The sequence below is a fragment of the Salvelinus fontinalis genome, chromosome 2, assembly GCF_029448725.1.
Source record: "Salvelinus fontinalis isolate EN_2023a chromosome 2, ASM2944872v1, whole genome shotgun sequence".
Classification (NCBI taxonomy): Eukaryota; Metazoa; Chordata; class Actinopteri; order Salmoniformes; family Salmonidae; genus Salvelinus; species Salvelinus fontinalis.
Genome location: NC_074666.1, coordinates 1,408,135 through 1,430,054, shown reverse-complemented (window position 1 = coordinate 1,430,054; position 21,920 = coordinate 1,408,135). Strand labels below are relative to the sequence as shown.

Genomic DNA, 21,920 nt, shown 5'->3' with positions numbered 1-21,920 from the left:
GTAATATGGCATTGATTGTGAGGTCTTCTAGGTCGGGTGAACAAAAGGAGTTCCTTTAATCACAGTCACACAATGAGTAGTTAATCATGAAACATACACCCCCACCTTTCTTCTTCCCAGAGAGTTCTTTATTCCTGTCTGCTCGATGTACTGAGAACCCAGCTGGCTGTGTGAACGGGGACAGTATATCCAGAGAGTTCTTTATTCCTGTCTGCTCGATGTACTGAGAACCAAGCTGGCTGTATGGACGGGGACAGTATATCCAGAGAGTTCTTTATTCCTGTCTGCTCGATGTACTGAGAACCCAGCTGGCTGTATGGACGGGGACTATATTTCCGGAGAGAGCCATGATTCTGTGGAATAGAGTATGTTACAGTCCCTGATGTGTCTCTGGAAGGAGATCCTCGCCCTGAGCTCGTCTACTTTATTGTCCAGGGATTGAACATTAGCGAGTAAAATACTCGGAGGCGATGGATGATGTGTACGCCTGAGTCGGACTAGAAGTCCACTCTGAATACCTCTTCTCCGCCGGCGGCGTCTTGTATCAGCTTCTGGGATAAATTTGCCTTGGGGAGTATGAACAAAGGATTCAATTCGGGAAAGTTGTATTTCTGTTTGTAATGCTGGTGAGTTACTGTCGCTCTGAAATCCAAAAGTTACTTCCAGCTGTAAGTAATAACACAAAAAACATTCTGGGCTAATAATGTAAGAAATAACAACAAAATTACTACATGGTAGACCAATCCAAACTCATCTCCCGGCATGTCCAGCCCATCCATTATCTCAGCCAATCATGGCTAGCGGGAAGTTTCCTGTCTTTTTCTGTGGCTAAACCAACTAGGCTCGTAATTTTACAGATGGAATACAAATTAAGCCACGTGATAGTTCACATGTTCCAGAAAGCATTTCTGAAGTGTTGTTCAGTTTCCACTTTTGTGGGCAGTGTGCACATAGCCTGTCTTCTCTCGAGAGCCAGGTCTGCCCAAGGCGGCCTTTCTCAATAGCAAGGCTATGCTCACTGAGTCTGTACATAGTCAAAGCTTTCCTTAAGTTTGGGTCAGTCACAGTGGTCAGGTATTCTGCCACTGTGTACTCTCTGTTTAGGGCCAAATAGCATTCTAGTTTGCTCTGTTTGTTTTGTTAATTATTTCCAATGTGTCAAGTAATTATCTTTTTGTTTCCTCATGATTTGGTTGGGTCTAATTGTGTTGCTGTCCTGAGGCTCTGTGGGGTCTGCTTGTGTTTGTGAACAGAGCCCCAGGACCAGCTTGCTTAGGGGACTCTTCTCCAGGTTCATCTCTCTGTAGGTGATGGCTCTGTGGGGTCTGCTTGTGTTTGTGAACAGAGCCCCAGGACCAGCTTGCTTAGGGAACTCTTCTCCAGGTTCATCTCTCTGTAGGTGATGTCTCTGTGGGGTCTGTTTGTGAACAGAGCCCCAGGACCAGCTTGCTTAGGGAACTCTTCTCCAGGTTCATCTCTCTGTAGGTGATGTCTCTGTGGGGTCTGTTTGTGAACAGAGCCCCAGGACCAGCTTGCTTAGGGAACTCTTCTCCAGGTTCATCTCTCTGTAGGTGATGGCTCTGTGGGGTCTGTTTGTGAACAGAGCCCCAGGACCAGCTTGCTTAGGGGACTCTTCTCCAGGTTCATCTCTCTGTAGGTGATGGCTCTGTGGGGTCTGTTTGTGAACAGAGCCCCAGGACCAGCTTGCTTAGGGGACTCTTCTCCAGGTTCATCTCTCTGTAGGTGATGGCTCTGTGGGGTGTGTTTGTGAACAGAGCCCCAGGACCAGCTTGCTTAGGGGACTCTTCTCCAGGTTCATCTCTCTGTAGGTGATGGCTCTGTGGGGTCTGTTTGTGAACAGAGCCCCAGGACCAGCTTGCTTAGGGGACTCTTCTCCAGGTTCATCTCTCTGTAGGTGATGGCTCTGTGGGGTCTGTTTGTGAACAGAGCCCCAGGACCAGCTTGCTTAGGGGACTCTTCTCCAGGTTCATCTCTCTGTAGGTGATGGCTCTGTGGGGTCTGTTTGTGAACAGAGCCCCAGGACCAGCTTGCTTAGGGGACTCTTCTCCAGGTTCATCTCTCTGTAGGTGATGGCTTTGTTGTAGATTATAACGGTGCTTTTCCTTATATTGATAAATAGCGGGTATCGATCTAATTCTGTTCTGCATGCATTATTTGGTGTTTTACGTTGTACACGGAGGATATTTTTGCAGAATAAAATTTGGTGTTTGTCCCATTTAGTGAATTCTTGGTTGCTGAGCGGACCCCAGACCTCTCAACCATAAAGGGCAATGGATTCTATAACGGGTAAATTGTTTTGTTGTTGCCAGATCCTAATTGGTATGTTGATTTTTATGTTCCTTTTGATGGCATAGAATGCCCTTCTTGCCTTGTCTCTTAGCTCGTTCACAGCTTTGTGGAAGTTACCCGTGGCTCTGATGTTTAGGCCAAGGTATGTATTGTTTGTGTGCTCTAGGCCATCGGTGTCTAGATGGAATTTATATTTGTGGTCCTGGCAACTGACCTTTTTTGGAACACCATTATTTTTGTCTTACTGAGATTTACTGTCAGGGCCCAGGTCTGACAGAATCTGTGCAGAAGATCTAGGTGCTGCTGTAGGCCCTCCTTGGTTGGTGACAGAAGCACCAGATCATCAGCAAACAGTAGACATTTGACTTCAGATTCTAGTAAGGTGATGCCAGGTGCTGCAGACTGTTCTAGTGCCCTGGCTAATTCGTTGATATATTTGTTGAAGAGAGTGGAGTGGCTTAAGAGTTTAAGTATAGCCAATTTGAATTTGTAGTCTGTATATTTTATCATTTCATTGAGAATGCCATCTACACCACAAGCCTTTTTGGGTTAGAGGGTTTGTATTTTCAATGTAATTGGAGAATCCAGTGGGTTCTGGTCGTCTTTAATAGTTGATTCTAAGATTTATATTTGATCATGTATATGTTTTTGCTGTTTGTTCTTTGTCATAGAGCCAAAAAGATTGGAGAAGTGGTTTATCCACACATCTCCATTTTGGATAGATAATTCTTCGTGTTGTTGTTTGTTTAGTGTTTTCCAATTAACCCAGAGGTGATTAGAGTCTATAGATTCTTCAATTACAGTGATCCCTCGCCACTTCGCGGTTCACTTATCGCGGATTCGCTATTTCGCGGATTTTCATAATGCATTTTTTATTTTTTTTGGTGCATTGTGCTCTGCATTCTGATTCGCTAAAAACTCACTCCCGCTTCTTGTATCAAAACATGCTACGAATTGGACACGAGAGATGAGGAGGAAGGACTAACGCTTGGTCGCTTAGCAACCATGGTGCGAATGGCCACTGAACTTAAGCGAGTAGCTGAGGAATGGGACCCTTTGATGAGCCGTTCATTACAGTTCTCCAACGTAATCGATGGTGGCATGTCGGTGTACAAGGATCTTTTTGCAAAGAAGAAAAAAGAGCGACAACAGCTGCCTATCACTATGTTCTTCTCCCGAACAAACACACCTGCACCGCGGGCTTCAGAAGAAGAGAACACTGCAGAGCGCAGTCAGGATGCAGCGGCCCAGTCTGAAGAGCAGTGAAACGGCCTACACGTGAGTCACTGTATTTGTAATAGTTGCTAATTGTAAAAAAAAAAAAAAAGTTTTCTATTTCGCGGATTTCACTTATCGCGGGTCATTTTCGGAACGTAACCCCCGCGATAAACGAGGGATTACTGTACATTGAGCTGATTTCTGATGTGGGCTCCTTCTTGTTCCGTAGTGTATTTCTGTATTGTTTTAGTGATTCACCATAGTGAAGGCGTAGACTCAGGTTTTCTGTATTGTTTTAGTGATTCACCATAGTGAAGGTGTAGACTCAGGTTTTCTGTATTGTTTTAGTGATTCACCATAGTGAAGGCGTAGACTCAGGTTATCTGTATTGTTTTAGTGATTCACCATAGTGAAGGCGTAGACTCAGGTTTTCTGTATTGTTTCAGTGATTCACCAGAGTGAAGGTGTAGACTCAGGTTTTCTGTATTGTTTTAGTGATTCACCATAGTGAAGGAGTAGACTCAGGTTTTCTGTATTGTTTTAGTGATTCACCATAGTGAAGGCGTAGACTCAGGTTTTCTGTATTGTTTTAGTGATTCACCATAGTGAAGGCGTAGACTCAGGTTTTCTGGGTCTCTATGTTTTTGGTTGGATATGTTTCTCAATTTCTTTCTTAAGTTTTTGCATTCTTCATCAAACCATTTGTCATTGTTGTTCATTTTCTTCAGTTTTATGTTTTCTCTCTCTCTCTTTTAGCTAGACTCCTCCCTCTCTCTCTCTCCCGCTCTCTCTCTCCCTCTCTATTTTAGCTAGACTCCTCCCTCTCTCTCTCCCTCTCCCTCTCTCCCGCTCTCTCTCTCCCTCTCTATTTTAGCTAGACTCCTCCCTCTCTCTCTCTCTTTTAGCTAGACTCCTCCCTCTCTCTCTCTCCCGCTCTCTCTCTCCCTCTCTATTTTAGCTAGACTCCTCCCTCTCTCTCTCTTTTAGCTAGACTCCTCCCTCTCTCTCTCTCCCGCTCTCTCTCTCCCTCTCTATTTTAGCTAGACTCCTCCCTCTCTCTCTCTTTTAGCTAGACTCCTCCCTCTCTCTCTCTCTCTCTCTCTCTCTCTCCCTCTCTATTTTAGCTAGACTCCTCCCTCTCTCTCTCCCTCTCCCTCTCTCCCGCTCTCTCTCTCCCTCTCTATTTTAGCTAGACTCCTCCCTCTCTCCCTCTCTCTCTCTCCCTCTCTCCCTCTCTCCCGCTCTCTCTCTCCCTCTCTATTTTAGCTAGACTCCTCCCTCTCTCCCTCTCTCCCTCTCTCTCTCTCCCTCTCTATTTTAGCTAGACTCCTCCCTCTCCCTCTCTCCCGCTCTCTCTCTCCCTCTCTATTTTAGCTAGACTCCTCCCTCTCCCTCTCTCCCGCTCTCTCTCTCCCTCTCTCTTTTAGCTAGACTCCTCCCTCTCCCTCTCTCCCGCTCTCTCTCTCCCTCTCTCTTTTAGCTAGACTCCTCCCTCTCCCTCTCTCCCGCTCTCTCTCTCCCTCTCTCTTTTAGCTAGACTCCTCCCTCTCTCTCTCTCTCCCTCTCTATTTTAGCTAGACTCCTCCCTCTCCCTCTCTCCCGCTCTCTCTCTCCCTCTCTATTTTAGCTAGACTCCTCCCTCTCTCTCTCTCTTTTAGCTAGACTCCTCCCTCTCCCTCTCTCCCGCTCTCTCTCTCCCTCTCTATTTTAGCTAGACTCCTCCCTCTCTCTCTCTCTTTTAGCTAGACTCCTCCCTCTCTCTCTCTTTTTGCTAGACTCCTCCCTCTCTCTCTCTCTTTTAGCTAGACTCCTCCCTCTCTCTCTCTCCCGCTCTCTATCTCCCTCTCTATTTTAGCTAGACTCCTCCCTCTCTCTCTCTTTTTGCTAGACTCCTCCCTCTCTCTCTCTCTTTTAGCTAGACTCCTCCCTCTCTCTCTCTCCCGCTCTCTCTCTCCCTCTCTATTTTAGCTAGACTCCTCCCTCTCCCTCTCTCCCTCTCTCTCTCTCCCTCTCTATTTTAGCTAGACTCCTCCCTCTCCCTCTCTCCCGCTCTCTCTCTCCCTCTCTATTTTAGCTAGACTCCTCCCTCTCCCTCTCTCCCGCTCTCTCTCTCCCTCTCTCTTTTAGCTAGACTCCTCCCTCTCTCTCTCTCTCCCTCTCTATTTTAGCTAGACTCCTCCCTCTCCCTCTCTCCCGCTCTCTCTCTCCCTCTCTATTTGAGCTAGACTCCTCCCTCTCTCTCTCTCTTTTAGCTAGACTCCTCCCTCTCCCTCTCTCCCGCTCTCTCTCTCCCTCTCTATTTTAGCTAGACTCCTCCCTCTCTCTCTCTCTTTTAGCTAGACTCCTCCCTCTCTCTCTCTTTTTGCTAGACTCCTCCCTCTCTCTCTCTCTTTTAGCTAGACTCCTCCCTCTCTCTCTCTCCCGCTCTCTATCTCCCTCTCTATTTTAGCTAGACTCCTCCCTCTCTCTCTCTTTTTGCTAGACTCCTCCCTCTCTCTCTCTCTTTTAGCTAGACTCCTCCCTCTCTCTCTCTCCCGCTCTCTCTCTCCCTCTCTATTTTAGCTAGACTCCTCCCTCTCTCTCTCCCTCTCTCCCGCTCTCTCTCTCCCTCTCTATTTTAGCTAGACTCCTCCCTCTCTCTCTCCCTCTCCCTCTCTCCCGCTCTCTCTCTCCCTCTCTATTTTAGCTAGACTCCTCCCTCTCTCTCTCTTTTAGCTAGACTCCTCCCTCTCTCTCTCTCCCGCTCTCTCTCTCCCTCTCTAATTTAGCTAGACTCCTCCCTCTCTCTCTCTTTTTGCTAGACTCCTCCCTCTCTCTCTCTCTTTTAGCTAGACTCCTCCCTCTCTCTCTCTCCCGCTCTCTATCTCCCTCTCTATTTTAGCTAGACTCCTCCCTCTCTCTCTCTTTTTGCTAGACTCCTCCCTCTCTCTCTCTCTTTTAGCTAGACTCCTCCCTCTCTCTCTCTCCCGCTCTCTCTCTCCCTCTCTATTTTAGCTAGACTCCTCCCTCTCTCTCTCCCTCTCTCCCGCTCTCTCTCTCCCTCTCTATTTTAGCTAGACTCCTCCCTCTCTCTCTCTCTTTTAGCTAGACTCCTCCCTCTCTCTCTCTCCCGCTCTCTCTCTCCCTCTCTAATTTAGCTAGACTCCTCCCTCTCTCTCTCTTTTTGCTAGACTCCTCCCTCTCTCTCTCTCTTTTAGCTAGACTCCTCCCTCTCTCTCTCTCCCGCTCTCTATCTCCCTCTCTATTTTAGCTAGACTCCTCCCTCTCTCTCTCTTTTTGCTAGACTCCTCCCTCTCTCTCTCTCTTTTAGCTAGACTCCTCCCTCTCTCTCTCTCCCGCTCTCTCTCTCCCTCTCTATTTTAGCTAGACTCCTCCCTCTCTCTCTCTCCCGCTCTCTCTCTCCCTCTCTATTTTAGCTAGACTCCTCCCTCTCTCTCTCTCTTTTAGCTAGACTCCTCCCTCTCTCTCTCTCCCGCTCTCTCTCTCCCTCTCTATTTTAGCTAGACTCCTCCCTCTCTCTCTCTCTCCCTCTCTCCCGCTCTCTCTCTCCCTCTCTAATTTAGCTAGACTCCTCCCTCTCTCTCTCTTTTTGCTAGACTCCTCCCTCTCTCTCTCTCTTTTAGCTAGACTCCTCCCTCTCTCTCTCTCCCGCTCTCTATCTCCCTCTCTATTTTAGCTAGACTCCTCCCTCTCTCTCTCTCCCACTCTCTATCTCCCTCTCTATTTTAGCTAGACTCCTCCCTCTCTCTCTCCCTCTCTCCCGCTCTCTCTCTCCCTCTCTATTTTAGCTAGACTCCTCCCTCTCTCCCTCTCTCCCGCTCTCTATCTCCCTCTCTATTTTAGCTAGACTCCTCCCTCTCCCTCTCTCCCGCTCTCTCTCTCCCTCTCTATTTTAGCTAGACTCCTCCCTCTCTCTCTCTTTTAGCTAGACTCCTCCCTCTCTCTCTCTCCCGCTCTCTATCTCCCTCTCTATTTTAGCTAGACTCCACCCTCTCTCTCTCTTTTTGCTAGTCGCAGTCAACCCCTCTCTATCTCCCTCTCTCTTTTAGTTAGACACCTTCTCCCTCTCAGCTAGTCTCTCTCTCCCTCTCTCTCGTAGCTCTGTAGTTCTGTACCACCTGACCTCTGACCCCTGACCTCTGACACCTAACCTTTCCCTCCAGGTTATTAAGGCAGTTGAGGAGAGCTACCGTCTCCCTGGCCCTATGGACTGTCCTGTAGTTCTGTACCACCTGACCTCTGACCCCTGACCTCTGACACCTAACCTTTCCCTCCAGGTTATTAAGGCAGTTGAGGAGATCTACCGTCTCCCTGGCCCTATGGACTGTCCTGTAGTTCTGTACCACCTGACCTCTGACTCCTGACCTCTGACCTTTCCCTCCAGGTTATTAAGGCAGTTGAGGAGAGCTACCGTCTCCCTGGCCCTATGGACTGTCCTGTCGTTCTGTACCACCTAACATCTGACCCCTGACCTCTGACACCTAACCTTTCCCTCCAGGTTATTAAGGCAGTTGAGGAGAGCTACCGTCTCCCTGGCCCTATGGACTGTCCTGTCGTTCTGTACCACCTGATGATGGCCTGCTGGCAGAAGGACAGGAACAGCAGACCCAAGTTTGAGGAGATCGTCTGTCTGCTAGACAAACTGATACGCAACCCCAGCAGTCTCAAAGCCCTGGTCAACTCATCACACAGGTCAGGAACAATCCCAGTTTATGGTCAACTCATCACACAGGTCAGGAAGAGCCCAGTTTATGGTCAACATCACACAGGTCAGGAAGAGCCCAGTTTATGGTCAACATCACACAGGTCAGGAAGATTTACGGATGGATTTGTTACTTTTACTGAGGTCAGTGTGACTGACATCACTACTTAACTGGCAATGATCTCGAGTCCTCTGTCTCTCAAACACACGTGACCGCCCTGATCTCGGGTCCTCTGTCTCTCAAACACACGTGACCTCCCTGTTGACAATGCCTGAGCCAGTTATGCCACCGTCCTCCCGGGTGGCGCAGTGGTCTAGGGCACTGCATCGCATTGCTAGCTGCGCCACCAGAGTCTCTGGGTTCGCGCCCAGGCTGGGCTGGGTTCGCGCCCAGGCTCTGTCGCAGCCGGCCGCAACCGGGAGGTCCGTGGGGCGACGCACAATTGGCATAGCGTCGTCCGGGTTAGGGAGGGTTTGGCCGGTAGGGATATCCTTGTGTGTAAAAAAAAAAAAAAAAAAAAAAAAAATGTAAGTCGCTCTGGATAAGAGCGTCTGCTAAATGACTAAAATGTAAAATGTAAAAAATGGAAAGCTTTGACGGGCTAAATGGCCCAATGGCCCAATGGCCCAATGGCTAAATGGCTAAATGGCTAAATGGCTAAATGGCTAAATGGCTAAATGGCTAAATGGCTAAATGGCTAAATGGCTAAATGGCTAAATGGCTAAATGGCTAAATGGCTAAAAGGTCGTCACAGGAAATCAGAACGTGTTGACAGTTGTAACAAATAACTATCTCCTGCCACACACACACACACACACACACACACACACACACACACACACACACACACACACACACACACACACACACACACACACACACACACACTATATCTTGTCACACACACACACACACACACACACACACACACACACACACACACACACACACACACACACACACACACACACACACACACCACATCTTGTCCCTTGGTTAGAATTTGAGCTGAGCAGAAGTGGCATCGGACAAATGAATCCCAATTCTAGGAATAGCACGCAGAGAGTGGATGTTCTCCACACTATCATGGATTTCAGGACAGAGCTCCTCGTCAATATTTACCCTGTGGTTCTTCATTCTATCACTGGGACTAATGTATTCTACATGGAAGAATCATGCTGCATCTTAGGAACTGCTTTACATAATTGCAAGTGCTGTTAAATAAGAAATTGGTTGGTTGGAGCTTGGCTCAGTGGTAATATGTTCTGCTCTGTGGTTACATTCCGTTGCTTCCTAGCCTGGGAATCATTAGCACTATAGATTTTTCTGCTTGGGAATAATGTTATATCGCTATTTAAATAGAACAGTGTAATTCCATTTTAGCAGCAGCTGTAATTGTGGCTAACAATTAGAGGCCTCATAATTGAATATGCGGTTTGATCCAACAGCAGATGACACACTTCACACCTCACATTTCAGACACATATCAAACAGCACATTTCAGACTGCACATTTTAGACTGCACATTTCAGACTACACATTTCAGACTGCACATTACAGACTGCAAATTAGACTGCACATTTTAGACTGCACATTTCAGACTACACATTTCAGACTGCACATTACAGACTGCACATTAGACTGCACATTTTAGACTGCACATTTCAGACTGCACATTTCAGACTGCACATTTCAGACTGCACATTTTAGACTGCACAGTTTAGACTGCACATATCAAACTGCACATTTCAGACTGCACATTTCAGACTGCACATATCAAACTGCATATTTCAAACTGCACATTTCAGACAGCATATTTCAAACTGCACATATCAAACTGCACATTTCAGACTGCACATTTCAGACTGCACTTTTCACAAAATAATTTAGACTGCACATTTCAAACAGCACATTACAGACACATTTCAGACTGCACATTTCAGACTGTACATTCCAGACTGCACATTCCAGACTGCACATTTCAGACTGCACATATCAGACTGCACATTACAGACTGCACATTTCAGACTGCACATTCCAGACTGCACATTTCAGACTGCACATTACAGACTGCACATTTCAGACTGCACATTTCAGACTGCACATATCAGACTGCACATTACAGACTGCACATTTCAGACTGCACATTCCAGACTGCACATATCAGACTGCACATTTCAGACTGCACATTACAGACTGCACATTCCAGACTGCACATATCAGACTGCACATTTCAGACTGCACATTCCAGACTGCACATTACAGACTGCACATTTCAGACTGCACATTCCAGACTGCACATATCAGACTGCACATTTCAGACTGCACATTACAGACTGCACATTCCAGACTGCACATATCAGACTGCACATTTCAGACTGCACATTCCAGACTGCACATATCAGACTGCACATTTCAGACTGCACATTCCAGACTGCACATATCAGACTGCACATTACAGACTGCACATTTCAGACTGCACATTCCAGACTGCACATATCAGACTGCACATTTCAGACTGCACATTACAGACTGCACATATCAGACTGCACATTTCAGACTGCACATTCCAGACTGCACATTTCAGACTGCACATTTACATTTACATTTAACATTTAAGTCATTTAGCAGACGCTCTTATCCAGAGCGACTTACAAATTTGGAAAGTTCATACATATTCATCCATTCCAGACTGCACATTCCAGACTGCACATTCCAGACTGCACATTTCAGACTGCACATTACAGACTGCACATTACAGACTGCACATTCCACACTGCACATTTCAGACTGCACGTTTCAGACTGCACGTTTCACACTGCACATTTCACACTGCACATTTCAGACTGCACATTTCAGACTGCACATTTCAGACTGCACATTTCACACTGCACATTTCAGACTGCACATTTCAGACTGCACGTTTCACAAAATAATTCAGACTGCACATTACAGACTGCACATTACAGACTGCACATTACAGACTGCACATTACAGACTGCACATTACAGACTGCACATTACAGACTGCACATTTCAGACTGCACATTTCAGACTGCACATTTCAGACTACACATTTCAGACTGCACATTACAGACTACACATTCCAGACTGCACATTCCAGACTGCACATTTCAGACTGCACGTTTCACAAAATAATTCAGACTGCACATTTCAGACTGCACATTACAGACTGCACATTACAGACTGCACATTACAGACTGCACATTACAGACTGCACATTACAGACTGCACATTAGACTGCACATATCGGACTGCACATTTCAGACTGCACATTACAGACTGCACATTACAGACTGCACATTTCAGACTCCACATTTCAGACTGCACATTACAGACTGCACATTACAGACTGCACATTACAGACTGCACATTACAGACTGCACATTTCAGACTGCACATTTCAGACTGCACATTTCAGACTGCACATTTCAGACTGCACATTTCAGACTGCACATTACAGACTGCACATTTCAGACTGCACATTTCAGACTGCACATTACAGACTGCACATATCAGACTGCACATTACAGACTGCACATTACAGACTGCACATTTCAGGCTGCACATTTCAGACTGCACATTACAGACTGCACATTACAGACTGCACATTTCAGACTGCACATTTCAGACTGCACTTTTCACAAAATAATTCAGACTGCACATTTCAGACTGCACATTTCAGACTGCACATTACAGACTGCACATTTCAGGCTGCACATTTCAGACTGCACATTACAGACTGCACATTTCAGACTGCACATTTCAGACTGCACATTACAGACTGCACATTACAGACTGCACATATCAGACTGCACATTACAGACTGCACATTTCACACTGCACATTACAGACTGCACATTACAGACTGCACATTACAGACTGCACATTACAGACTGCACATTACAGACTGCACATTACAGACTGCACATTCCACACTGCACATTTCAGACTACACATGTCAGACATGATATGTGCTTCTCTCCCCTCTCTCAGGGTGTCTAATCTAGTGGAGCCCGGCAGTGTGGACTCGGAGGCCAGCGTTTCTGCGTCAGTAGCCCTGAGGGAGGCCGCTGGGTACCAGCCTGGAGGCCTGAGGGAGACCGCTGGGTACCAGCCTGGAGGCCTGAGGGAGGCCAGTGGGTACCAGTCTATAGAGGAGTGGCTGAATGGGATTAAGATGGGTCGCTACGTGGAGCTTTTCATGGACAGTGGATACACCTCAGTGGAAGTGGCCTCCCACATGACCCTGGAGTAAGTCTCCCGGGAACACTAGCTCATATCCTTCCTCCTGTTTAACCTCTGATGAGGTTGAGGAGTGTATCCCAAATTACATCATATATCCAATGGGCTCTGGGCAAAAGTAGTGCACTAAATAGGGAATAGGGTGCCGTTTGGGACGTACCCCCGTCTCCTTCCTGTGCTATGGTGTATCATGCCATGTCTACTCAGCAACAGTTTCTAAGGTTAGAGAAAACATTGCTTTTTTCTGTCTTGGTAAGTAATGGCCGGCCGGCGACAGAGTTTGCCGAGCGAAGCACTGTAGTGTAGATTCTGCTGAGTCAGCCAGAAGACCGTGGCCTGCTGAGGGAGGACAGATGTTCCCTATAGGGGGTAGAATGGAGGAGGTCACATTAACAGGCTGAGGGAGGACAGATGTTCCCTATAGGGGGTAGAATGGAGGAGGTCACATTAACAGGCTGAGGGAGGACAGATGTTCCCTATAGGTGGTAGAATGGAGGAGGTCACATTAACAGGCTGAGGGATGACAGATGTTCCCTATAGGGGGTAGAATGGAGGAGGTCACATTAACAGGCTGAGGGAGGACAGATGTTCCCTATAGGGGGTAGAATGGAGGAGGTCACATTAACAGGCTGAGGGAGGAGAGATGTTCCCTAAAGGGGGTAGAATGGAGGAGGTCACGGTTAAAACCTCTACCCATTCACCCTCCCGGATCCGGGAGCCTCCTCATCGAAAAAGCTGACTAGCATAGCCTAGCCTAGCGTCACAGGGATATCATATAATATAATTTCATGAAATCACAAGTCCAATACAGCAAATGAAAGATAAACATCTTGTGAATTCAGCCATCATTTCCGATTTTTAAAATGTTTTACAGCGAAAACACAATATGTATTTCTATTAGCTCACCACAATAGCCAAACACACAACGCCATGTTTCCACCGCATAGGTAGCTTTCACAAAACCCACAAATAGAGATAAAATTAATCACTAACCTTGAACAACTTCATCAGATGACAGTCTTATAACATCATGTTATACAATACATTTATGTTTTGTTCGAAAATGTGCATATTTATAGGTATAAATCGTAGTTTTACATTGCAGCCACCGTCACAAATATCACCAAAACAGCCAGAATAATTACAGAGAGCAACGTGAAATACATAAATACTCATCATAAAACATTTATGAAAAATACATGTTGTACAGCAAATGAAAGATAAACATCTTGGGAATCCAGCCAATATTTCCGATTTTTTTAAGCGTTTTACAGCGAAAACACAATATATATTTATATTAGCTCACCACAATAGCCAAACACACAACGCCATTTATTCACCGCCAACATAGCTTTCACAAAACCCACACATAGAGATAAAATTAATCACTAACCTTTGAACAACTTCATCAGATGACAGTCTTATAACATCATGTTATACAATACATTTATGTTTTGTTCGAAAATGTGCATATTTAGAGCTACAAATCGTGGTTTTACATTGTGAATACGTAGCCATAATGCACCAAATTGTCCGGAGAAATTTTGGACAGTCACCAAAAAACTCATCATAAACTTTACTAAAAATACATGTTATACAGCAAATGAAAGATACTCTGGTTCTTAATGCAACCGCTGTGTTAGATTTAAAAAAATGACTTTAGTACAAAGTACAGCATGCAATATTGTGAGACAGCGCCCAGCAATTCTCCGTCTTGTTGGAGCCAACATAAACCACAAAAATACGAAATAACATCATAAATATTCTCTTACCTTTGATGATCTTCCATCAGAATGTAGTGCAAGGAGTCCTAGTTCCAGAATAAATCGTTGTTTTGTTTTAGAATGTCCATTTCTTCTGTCGAATTAGCAACTTTGGCTGACACAGAGCCCCATTTTCAGAATTTTCACTTCCTGTTTGTAAGTTTGCTGCCAAATGAGTTCTGTTTTACTCACAGATATAATTCAAACAGTTTTAGAAACTTCAGAGTGTTTTCTATCCAATAGTAATAATAATATACATTTTGTATGATCTAGAACAGAGTATGAGGCCGTTTAATTTGGGCACGATTTTTTACCAAAGTGAAAATAGCGCCCCCTATTAAGAAGTCGTTTTAACAGGCCTACTGAGGGTTGCAAAGTTCTGCTAACTTTCCTCAAATTCCCAGGTTTTCCAGAAATCCCAATTGGAATATTCCTGGAAACGGGAGGGAATAAGAAAGACACCCGGAATCCTTTAACCAGGATTTGTGGAAAATCTGGGAATTTAGGGGAAGTTACCGGTATTTGCAACCCTAGGCCTGTTACCCTGGACGGGTAGCTTCTACCGAACGCTATCATTCATTTCAATATTACCTGGACTTTAGCAGCACGGCTCCGCGAAAGGCTCGCTCTGTTCAATGTCAAATTAATTACATTGTTGTCTGGTTGAAAAAATGTGACTCGTGGCTCACGCCAAGAACACTTGATAGAGTGGATTTGCTCAAGCCAGCAAATGTTAGGTGTATCAGCTAAAAACAGTTTTCCTAAATGACAAAGGTACTGAGTACTATGTTTCTCCTGCAGTGACCCGAGGAGGGTTGGAGTGAACCTGGCTGGAACTATACTCACTAACAGAATGATGTATGTTTCCCCTGCAGTGATCTGAGGAGGGTTGGAGTAAACCTGGCTGGAACTATACTCACTAACAGAATGATGTATGTTTCCCCTGCAGTGATCTGAGGAGGGTTGGAGTGAACCTGGCTGGAACTATACTCACTAACAGAATGATGTATGTTTCCCCTGCAGTGATCTGAGGAGGGTTGGAGTGAACCTGGCTGGAACTATACTCACTAACAGAATGATGTATGTTTCCCCTGCAGTGATCTGAGGAGGGTTGGAGTGAACCTGGCTGGAACTATACTCACTAACAGAATGATGTATGTTTCCCCTGCAGTGATCTGAGGAGGGTTGGAGTGAACCTGGCTGGAACTATACTCACTAACAGAATGATGTATGTTTCCCCTGCAGTGATCTGAGGAGGGTTGGAGTGAACCTGGCTGGAACTATACTCACTAACAGAATGATGTATGTTTCCCCTGCAGTGATCTGAGGAGGGTTGGAGTGAACCTGGCTGGAACTATACTCACTAACAGAATGATGTATGTTTCCCCTGCAGTGATCTGAGGAGGGTTGGAGTGAACCTGGCTGGAACTATACTCACTAACAGAATGATGTATGTTTCCCCTGCAGTGATCTGAGGAGGGTTGGAGTAAACCTGGCTGGACATCAGAAGAAGATAATCAACAGCATCCAGGAGATGAGAGTCAGCCTGGTGAATAATACTATACCCATCTGACCTCTAACCCCTTACCCTACAGCCAGATGTACAGTATGGACCAATCTGACCTTTGAACCTAGGGTCAGACATGATGAACTTTACAGTACCAATCTGACCTTTGAACCTAAGGTCAGACATGATGAACTTTACAGGACCAATCTGACCTTTGAACCTAGGGTCAGACATGATGAACTTTACAGTACCAATCGGACCACTGATAAAGGCCAGAGGTATGAACTTTACAGGACCAATCGGACCCTACTCCCAACAGGCAGACAGATAGACATGTGGATCTAGTGGCCTGGAACTTTCTATGAACATATGAACATGATGTATTTATTGACTGCAACAAACTGAAACACAACGGGACATGACTTGATGAACTGAGGAACACCGAAGAGCACTTGGTGTTGAACAGTGTTGTGTCTTTGTGACCTGAACACCTCTACTGGGTGAAGTGAGAGGAGCAGACTCTGTGTAGTTAAGTACTCTCAGGGATGGAAGTCACTGGCCGAGGCGGGCTAGTAAACAGTGAATTATACAAAGCCCGGGTAACATTCGGTTCCGAAATCTGTGCTAGGAAATGTTTTAAAAGACCATCGTGTTTGGCACATGTTCTCCTAGTCCAGTCTGAAGAGCACTAGCTCGGTACTCTTCCTGGATGGGACTCAGACATGGGAGTCAGTCTCTTGGCTGAATGTATGGCACTTCAGAAACTCCAGCAGCTTACACACACAGTCTATTACCTCTAGACAGCCAACCTACATTACTTCAACATCATCAACAGTAATACAGAGAATAACTTTCAGCACTTTTACTGAACTCATAGATGTCCTACAGAACCCACAGATGTCCTACAGAACCCATAGATGTCTTACAGAACCCATAGATATCCTACAGATCCCACAGATGTCCTACAGAACCCATAGATATCCTACAGAACCCACAGATGTCCCACAGAACCCATTGATATCCTACAGAACCCACAAATGTCCTACAGAACCCATAGATATCCTACAGAACCCACAGATGTCCTACAGAACCCACAGATGTCCTACAGAACCCATAGATATCATACAGAACCCACAGATGTCCTACAGAACCCACAGATGTCCTACAGAACCCATCGATATCCTACAGAACCCACAGATGTCCTACAGAACCCACAGATGTCCTACAGAACCCACAGATGTCCTACAGAACCCATAGATATCCTACAGAACCCACAGATGTTCTACAGAACCCACAGATGTTCTACAGAACCTGCAGATGTCCTACAGAACCCGCAGATATCCTACAGAACCCACAGATGTCCTACAGAACCCATAGATATCCTGCAGAACCCACAGATGTCCTACAGAACCCGCAGATATCCTACAGAACCCACAGATGTCCTACAGAACCCATAGATATCCTGCAGAACCCACAGATGTCCTACAGAACCCATTGATATCCTACAGAACCCACAGATGTCCTACAGAACCCGCAGATATCCTACAGAACCCACATATGTCCTACAGAACCCACAGATATCCTACAGAACCCACAGATGTCCTACAGAACCCACCGATGTCCTACAGAACCCACCGATGTCCTACAGAACCCGCAGATGTCCTACAGAACCCGCAGATGTCCTACAGAACCCACAGATGTCCTACAGAACCCACCGATGTCCTACAGAACCCGCAGATGTCCTACAGAACCCACAGATGTCCTACAGAACCCACCGATGTCCTACAGAACCCACCGATGTCCTACAGAACCCGCAGATGTCCTACAGAACCCGCAGATGTCCTACAGAACCCTTAGATGTCCTACAGAACCCACAGATATCCTACAGAACCCACAGATGTACTACAGAACCCTTAGATGTACTACAGAACCCATAGATATCCTACAGAACCCATAGATATCCTACAGAACCCACAGATGTCCTACAGAACCCATAGATATCCTACAGAACCCACAGATGTCCTACAGAACCCGCAGATGTCCTACAGAACCCATAGATATCCTACAGAACCCACAGATATCCTACAGAACCCACAGATGTCCTACAGAACCCACAGATGTCCTACAGAACCCACAGATGTCCTACAGAACCCACAGATGTCCTACAGAACCCATAGATATCCTACTGACATCCTGCAGTATCTACAAACATCCTTAAAAACGTTCAGACAAACTACGGAACGTGCCACACTCCAACAGAAAAACTACTGTTTCAACATAATCAGTCAATCCTACAGAATTGTACAGAACATCCAGTGTTCCGTAGCTCCACATGCATCCGAAAGAGAAATAGAACACGTTGCAGTCTATCAGAACCTTCAGACAACCGACAGAACCTCCAGGAACCTACCAGAACATCCATACTTCCAACTGAACTTCCAACAGAACCTTTCAATGGAACTCTCAGCAATCCACACAAATCTCCAGAACTGTCATTCAACAGAACATACCAATAGAACCCATCCAGAAGATTCTACAACATCTAACAGCACATTCTATTGATTTGCTAGTTGGTTATCTATGAGACTCTCCTCTGCACATCAAGCTTCATCACACCCCTCCAAGTATCCACTACCCTACAGAGATTGGACTGTGTTTATGCAGTAAGACTGGTTTCATACTAAACATGTATTATTTTGGTGGGGAACTCCTGAGTATTAAGAAGCAATATAGACTTTTAGCTTGGTATTCGTAATTTATTTGTAACTTTTATTCTGTAAAAGCATTTGTATGTGTGTAGTATTTCTTCATGACTACACAACCCTGGGCATGACCTCACTCGCCGAGGGTGTCTCAGGGGGGAGTGGGATATGCAAAAACACATTTCCACTTCACACGTGTATAATACACACGGGTACATGTGTGAAATAGGACAAATGTAAGCGCCCACCTAATTCTTCTTCTTCTTGTTATACATGTCGTAGGAGGTTAATTATTATAAAGTCTCCGGTCAAAATCAAATCCACAACCATCAGTCCGTGGACCATTACTTGACTTTAACATGTATATACTGGATACTGGAGAACATGACATACTGGGACCGGGTTAATGTAGAGAATATATACACTCTTAGTTCCATGTAGAACCCTCTGTGTAAAGGGTTCTGCCTGGAACCAAAAAGGGTTCTGCCTGGAACCAAAAGGGTTCTATCTGGAACCAACATGGTTCTGCCTGGAACCAAAAGGGTTCTACCTGGAACCAAAAGGGTTCTACCTGGAACCAAAAGGGTTCTATCTGGAACCAACATGGTTCTGCCTGGAACCAAAAGGGTTCTACCTGGAACCAAAATGGTTCTGCCTGGAACCAACATGGTTCTGCCTGGAACCAAAAGGGTTCTACCTGGAACCAAAAGGGTTCTGCCTGGAACCAACAGGGTTCTACCTGGAACCAAATAGGGGTTTTCAGGACAGCTGAAGAACCGCTTTATGTTCTAGATAGAACCTTTTGTTAAGAGTGTAGAGTGGGATTTAATACATGCTTTACGTAACTTCGCAGTGCTTTATTGGTTGAACTTGAGCATTTTACAGTCATGTGCACATAACTTCTGCTCTGATAATTGCTGAATGATCAATGATTACTCTATCTGCGTTCATTGTGGGATGTATTTCAGTTAACAGTCAGTTAACAACAAATTCTTATTTACAATGACGGCCTAGTGGGTTAACTGCCTTGTTCAGGGGCAGAACGACAGATGGCCTAGTGGGTTAACTGCCTTGTTCAGGGGCAGAACGACAGATGGCCTAGTGGGTTAACTGCCTTGTTCAGGGGCAGAACGACAGATGGCCTAGTGGGTTAACTGCCTTGTTCAGGGGCAGAACGACAGATGGCCTAGTGGGTTAACTGCCTTGTTCAGGGGCAGAACGACAGATGGCCTAGTGGGTTAACTGCCTTGTTCAGGGGCAGAACGACAGATGGCCTAGTGGGTTAACTGCCTTGTTCAGGGGCAGAACGACAGATGGCCTAGTGGGTTAACTGCCTTGTTCAGGGGCAGAACGACAGATGGCCTAGTGGGTTAACTGCCTTGTTCAGGGGCAGAACGACAGATGGCCTAGTGGGTTAACTGCCTTGTTCAGGGGCAGAATGACAGATGGCCTAGTGGGTTAACTGCCTTGTTCAGGGACAGAACGACAGATGGCCTAGTGGGTTAACTGCCTTGTTCAGGGACAGAACGACAGATGGCCTAGTGGGTTAACTGCCTTGTTCAGGGGCAGAACGGTAGATTTTTACCTTGTCAGCTCGGGGATTCGATCTTGCAACCTTTCGGTTACTGGCCCAACGCTCTAACCACTAGGCTACCTGTCGCCCCCGGCTACCTGTCGCCCCCGGCTACCTGTCGCCCCCGGCTACCTGTCGCCCCCGGCTACCTGTCGCCCCCGGCTACCTGTCGCCCCCGGCTACCTGTCGACCCCGGCTACCTGTCGTAATTGTATGAAGAGAGAAGATAGAGACACTGCTGTATTGTCTGACAGAGAACAAAGAGGGATGTACAGTATTCGAGTCAGTCAGTAGAACAGAATAACAACTTGCTTGGTGGAATATTTGTCCTTATTTCAGAAGTATATTTTAGAAAGAGACCAGGATGGTAACATCACACTGTATATTATTGGCTTTTCAGTAGAAGACACCTATTTCCAAATGACCCTGTTGTCACCTATCCCCAAATGACCCCAGTGTCACCTATCCCCAAATGACCCTAGTGTCCCCTATCCCCAAATGACCCCAGTGTCCCCTATCCCCAAATGACCCCAGTGTCACCTATCCCCAAATGACCCTAGTGTCACCTATCCCCAAATGACCCTGTTGTCACCTATCCCCAAATGACCCTAGTGTCACCTATCCCCAAATGACCCTAGTGTCCCCTATCCCCAAATGACCCTAGTGTCCCCTATCCCCAAATGACCCTAGTGTCACCTATCCCCAAATGACCCTAGTGTCACCTATCCCCAAATGACCCTAGTGTCCCCTATCCCCAAATGACCCTAGTGTCCCCTATCCCCAAATGACCCTAGTGTCCCCTATCCCCAAATGACCCTAGTGTCCCCTATCCCCAAATGACCCTAGTGTCACCTATCCCCAAATGACCCTAGTGTCACCTATCCCCAAATGACCCTACTGTCCCCTATCCCCAAATGACCCTAGTGTCCCCTATCCCCAAATGACCCTAGAGTCCCCTATCCCCAAATGACCCTAGTGTCCCCTATCCCCAAATGACCCTAGTGTCCCCTATCCCCAAATGACCCTAGTGTCCCCTATCCCCAAATGACCCTAGTGTCCCCTATCCCCAAATGACCCTAGTGTCACCTATCCCCAAATGACACTAGTGTCCCCTATCCCCAAATGACACTAGTGTCCCCTATCCCCAAATGACCCTAGTGTCCCCTATCCCCAAATGACCCTAGTGTCACCTATCCCCAAATGACCCTAGTGTCCCCTATCCCCAAATGACCCCAGTGTCCCCTATCCCCAAATGACCCCAGTGTCACCTATCCCCAAATGACCCTAGTGTCACCTATCCCCAAATGACCCTAGTGTCACCTATCCCCAAATGACCCTAGTGTCCCCTATCCCCAAATGACCCTAGTGTCCCCTATCCCCAAATGACCCTAGTGTCCCCTATCCCCAAATGACCCTAGTGTCCCCTATCCCCAAATGACCCTAGTGTCACCTAACCCCAAATGACCCTATTGTCACCTATCCCCAAATGACCCTAGTGTCCCCTATCCCCAAATGACCCTAGTGTCACCTATCCCCAAATGACCCTAGTGTCCCCTATCCCCAAATGACCCTAGTGTCCCCTATCCCCAAATGACCCTAGTGTCACCTATCCCCAAATGACCCTAGTGTCCCCTATCCCCAAATGACCCTAGTGTCCCCTATCCCCAAATGACCCTAGTGTCCCCTATCCCCAAATGACCCTAGTGTCACCTATCCCCAAATGACCCTAGTGTCACCTATCCCCAAATGACCCTAGTGTCACCTATCCCCAAATGACCCTACTGTCCCCTATCCCCAAATGACCCTAGTGTCCCCTATCCCCAAATGACCCTAGAGTCCCCTATCCCCAAATGACCCTAGTGTCCCCTATCCCCAAATG

At 46.3% G+C, this 21,920-nt stretch overlaps 1 protein-coding gene across 3 annotated transcripts in view; it reads left to right on the top strand.

The window, feature by feature from the left end:
* Positions 1–21,447, top strand: part of LOC129869604 (ephrin type-A receptor 5) — a 194,964-nt gene extending 173,517 nt beyond the window's left edge. For 2 of the 3 annotated variants that reach the window (XM_055944164.1, XM_055944155.1), the window contains exon 15: positions 7,692–8,012. In XM_055944164.1, coding sequence (XP_055800139.1) covers positions 7,692–7,778 — 87 coding nt within the window. In that variant the 3' untranslated portion in view covers positions 7,779–8,012. The other variant, XM_055944183.1, reaches the window with a different exon arrangement.
* Positions 21,448–21,920: the final 473 nt, after the last annotated feature.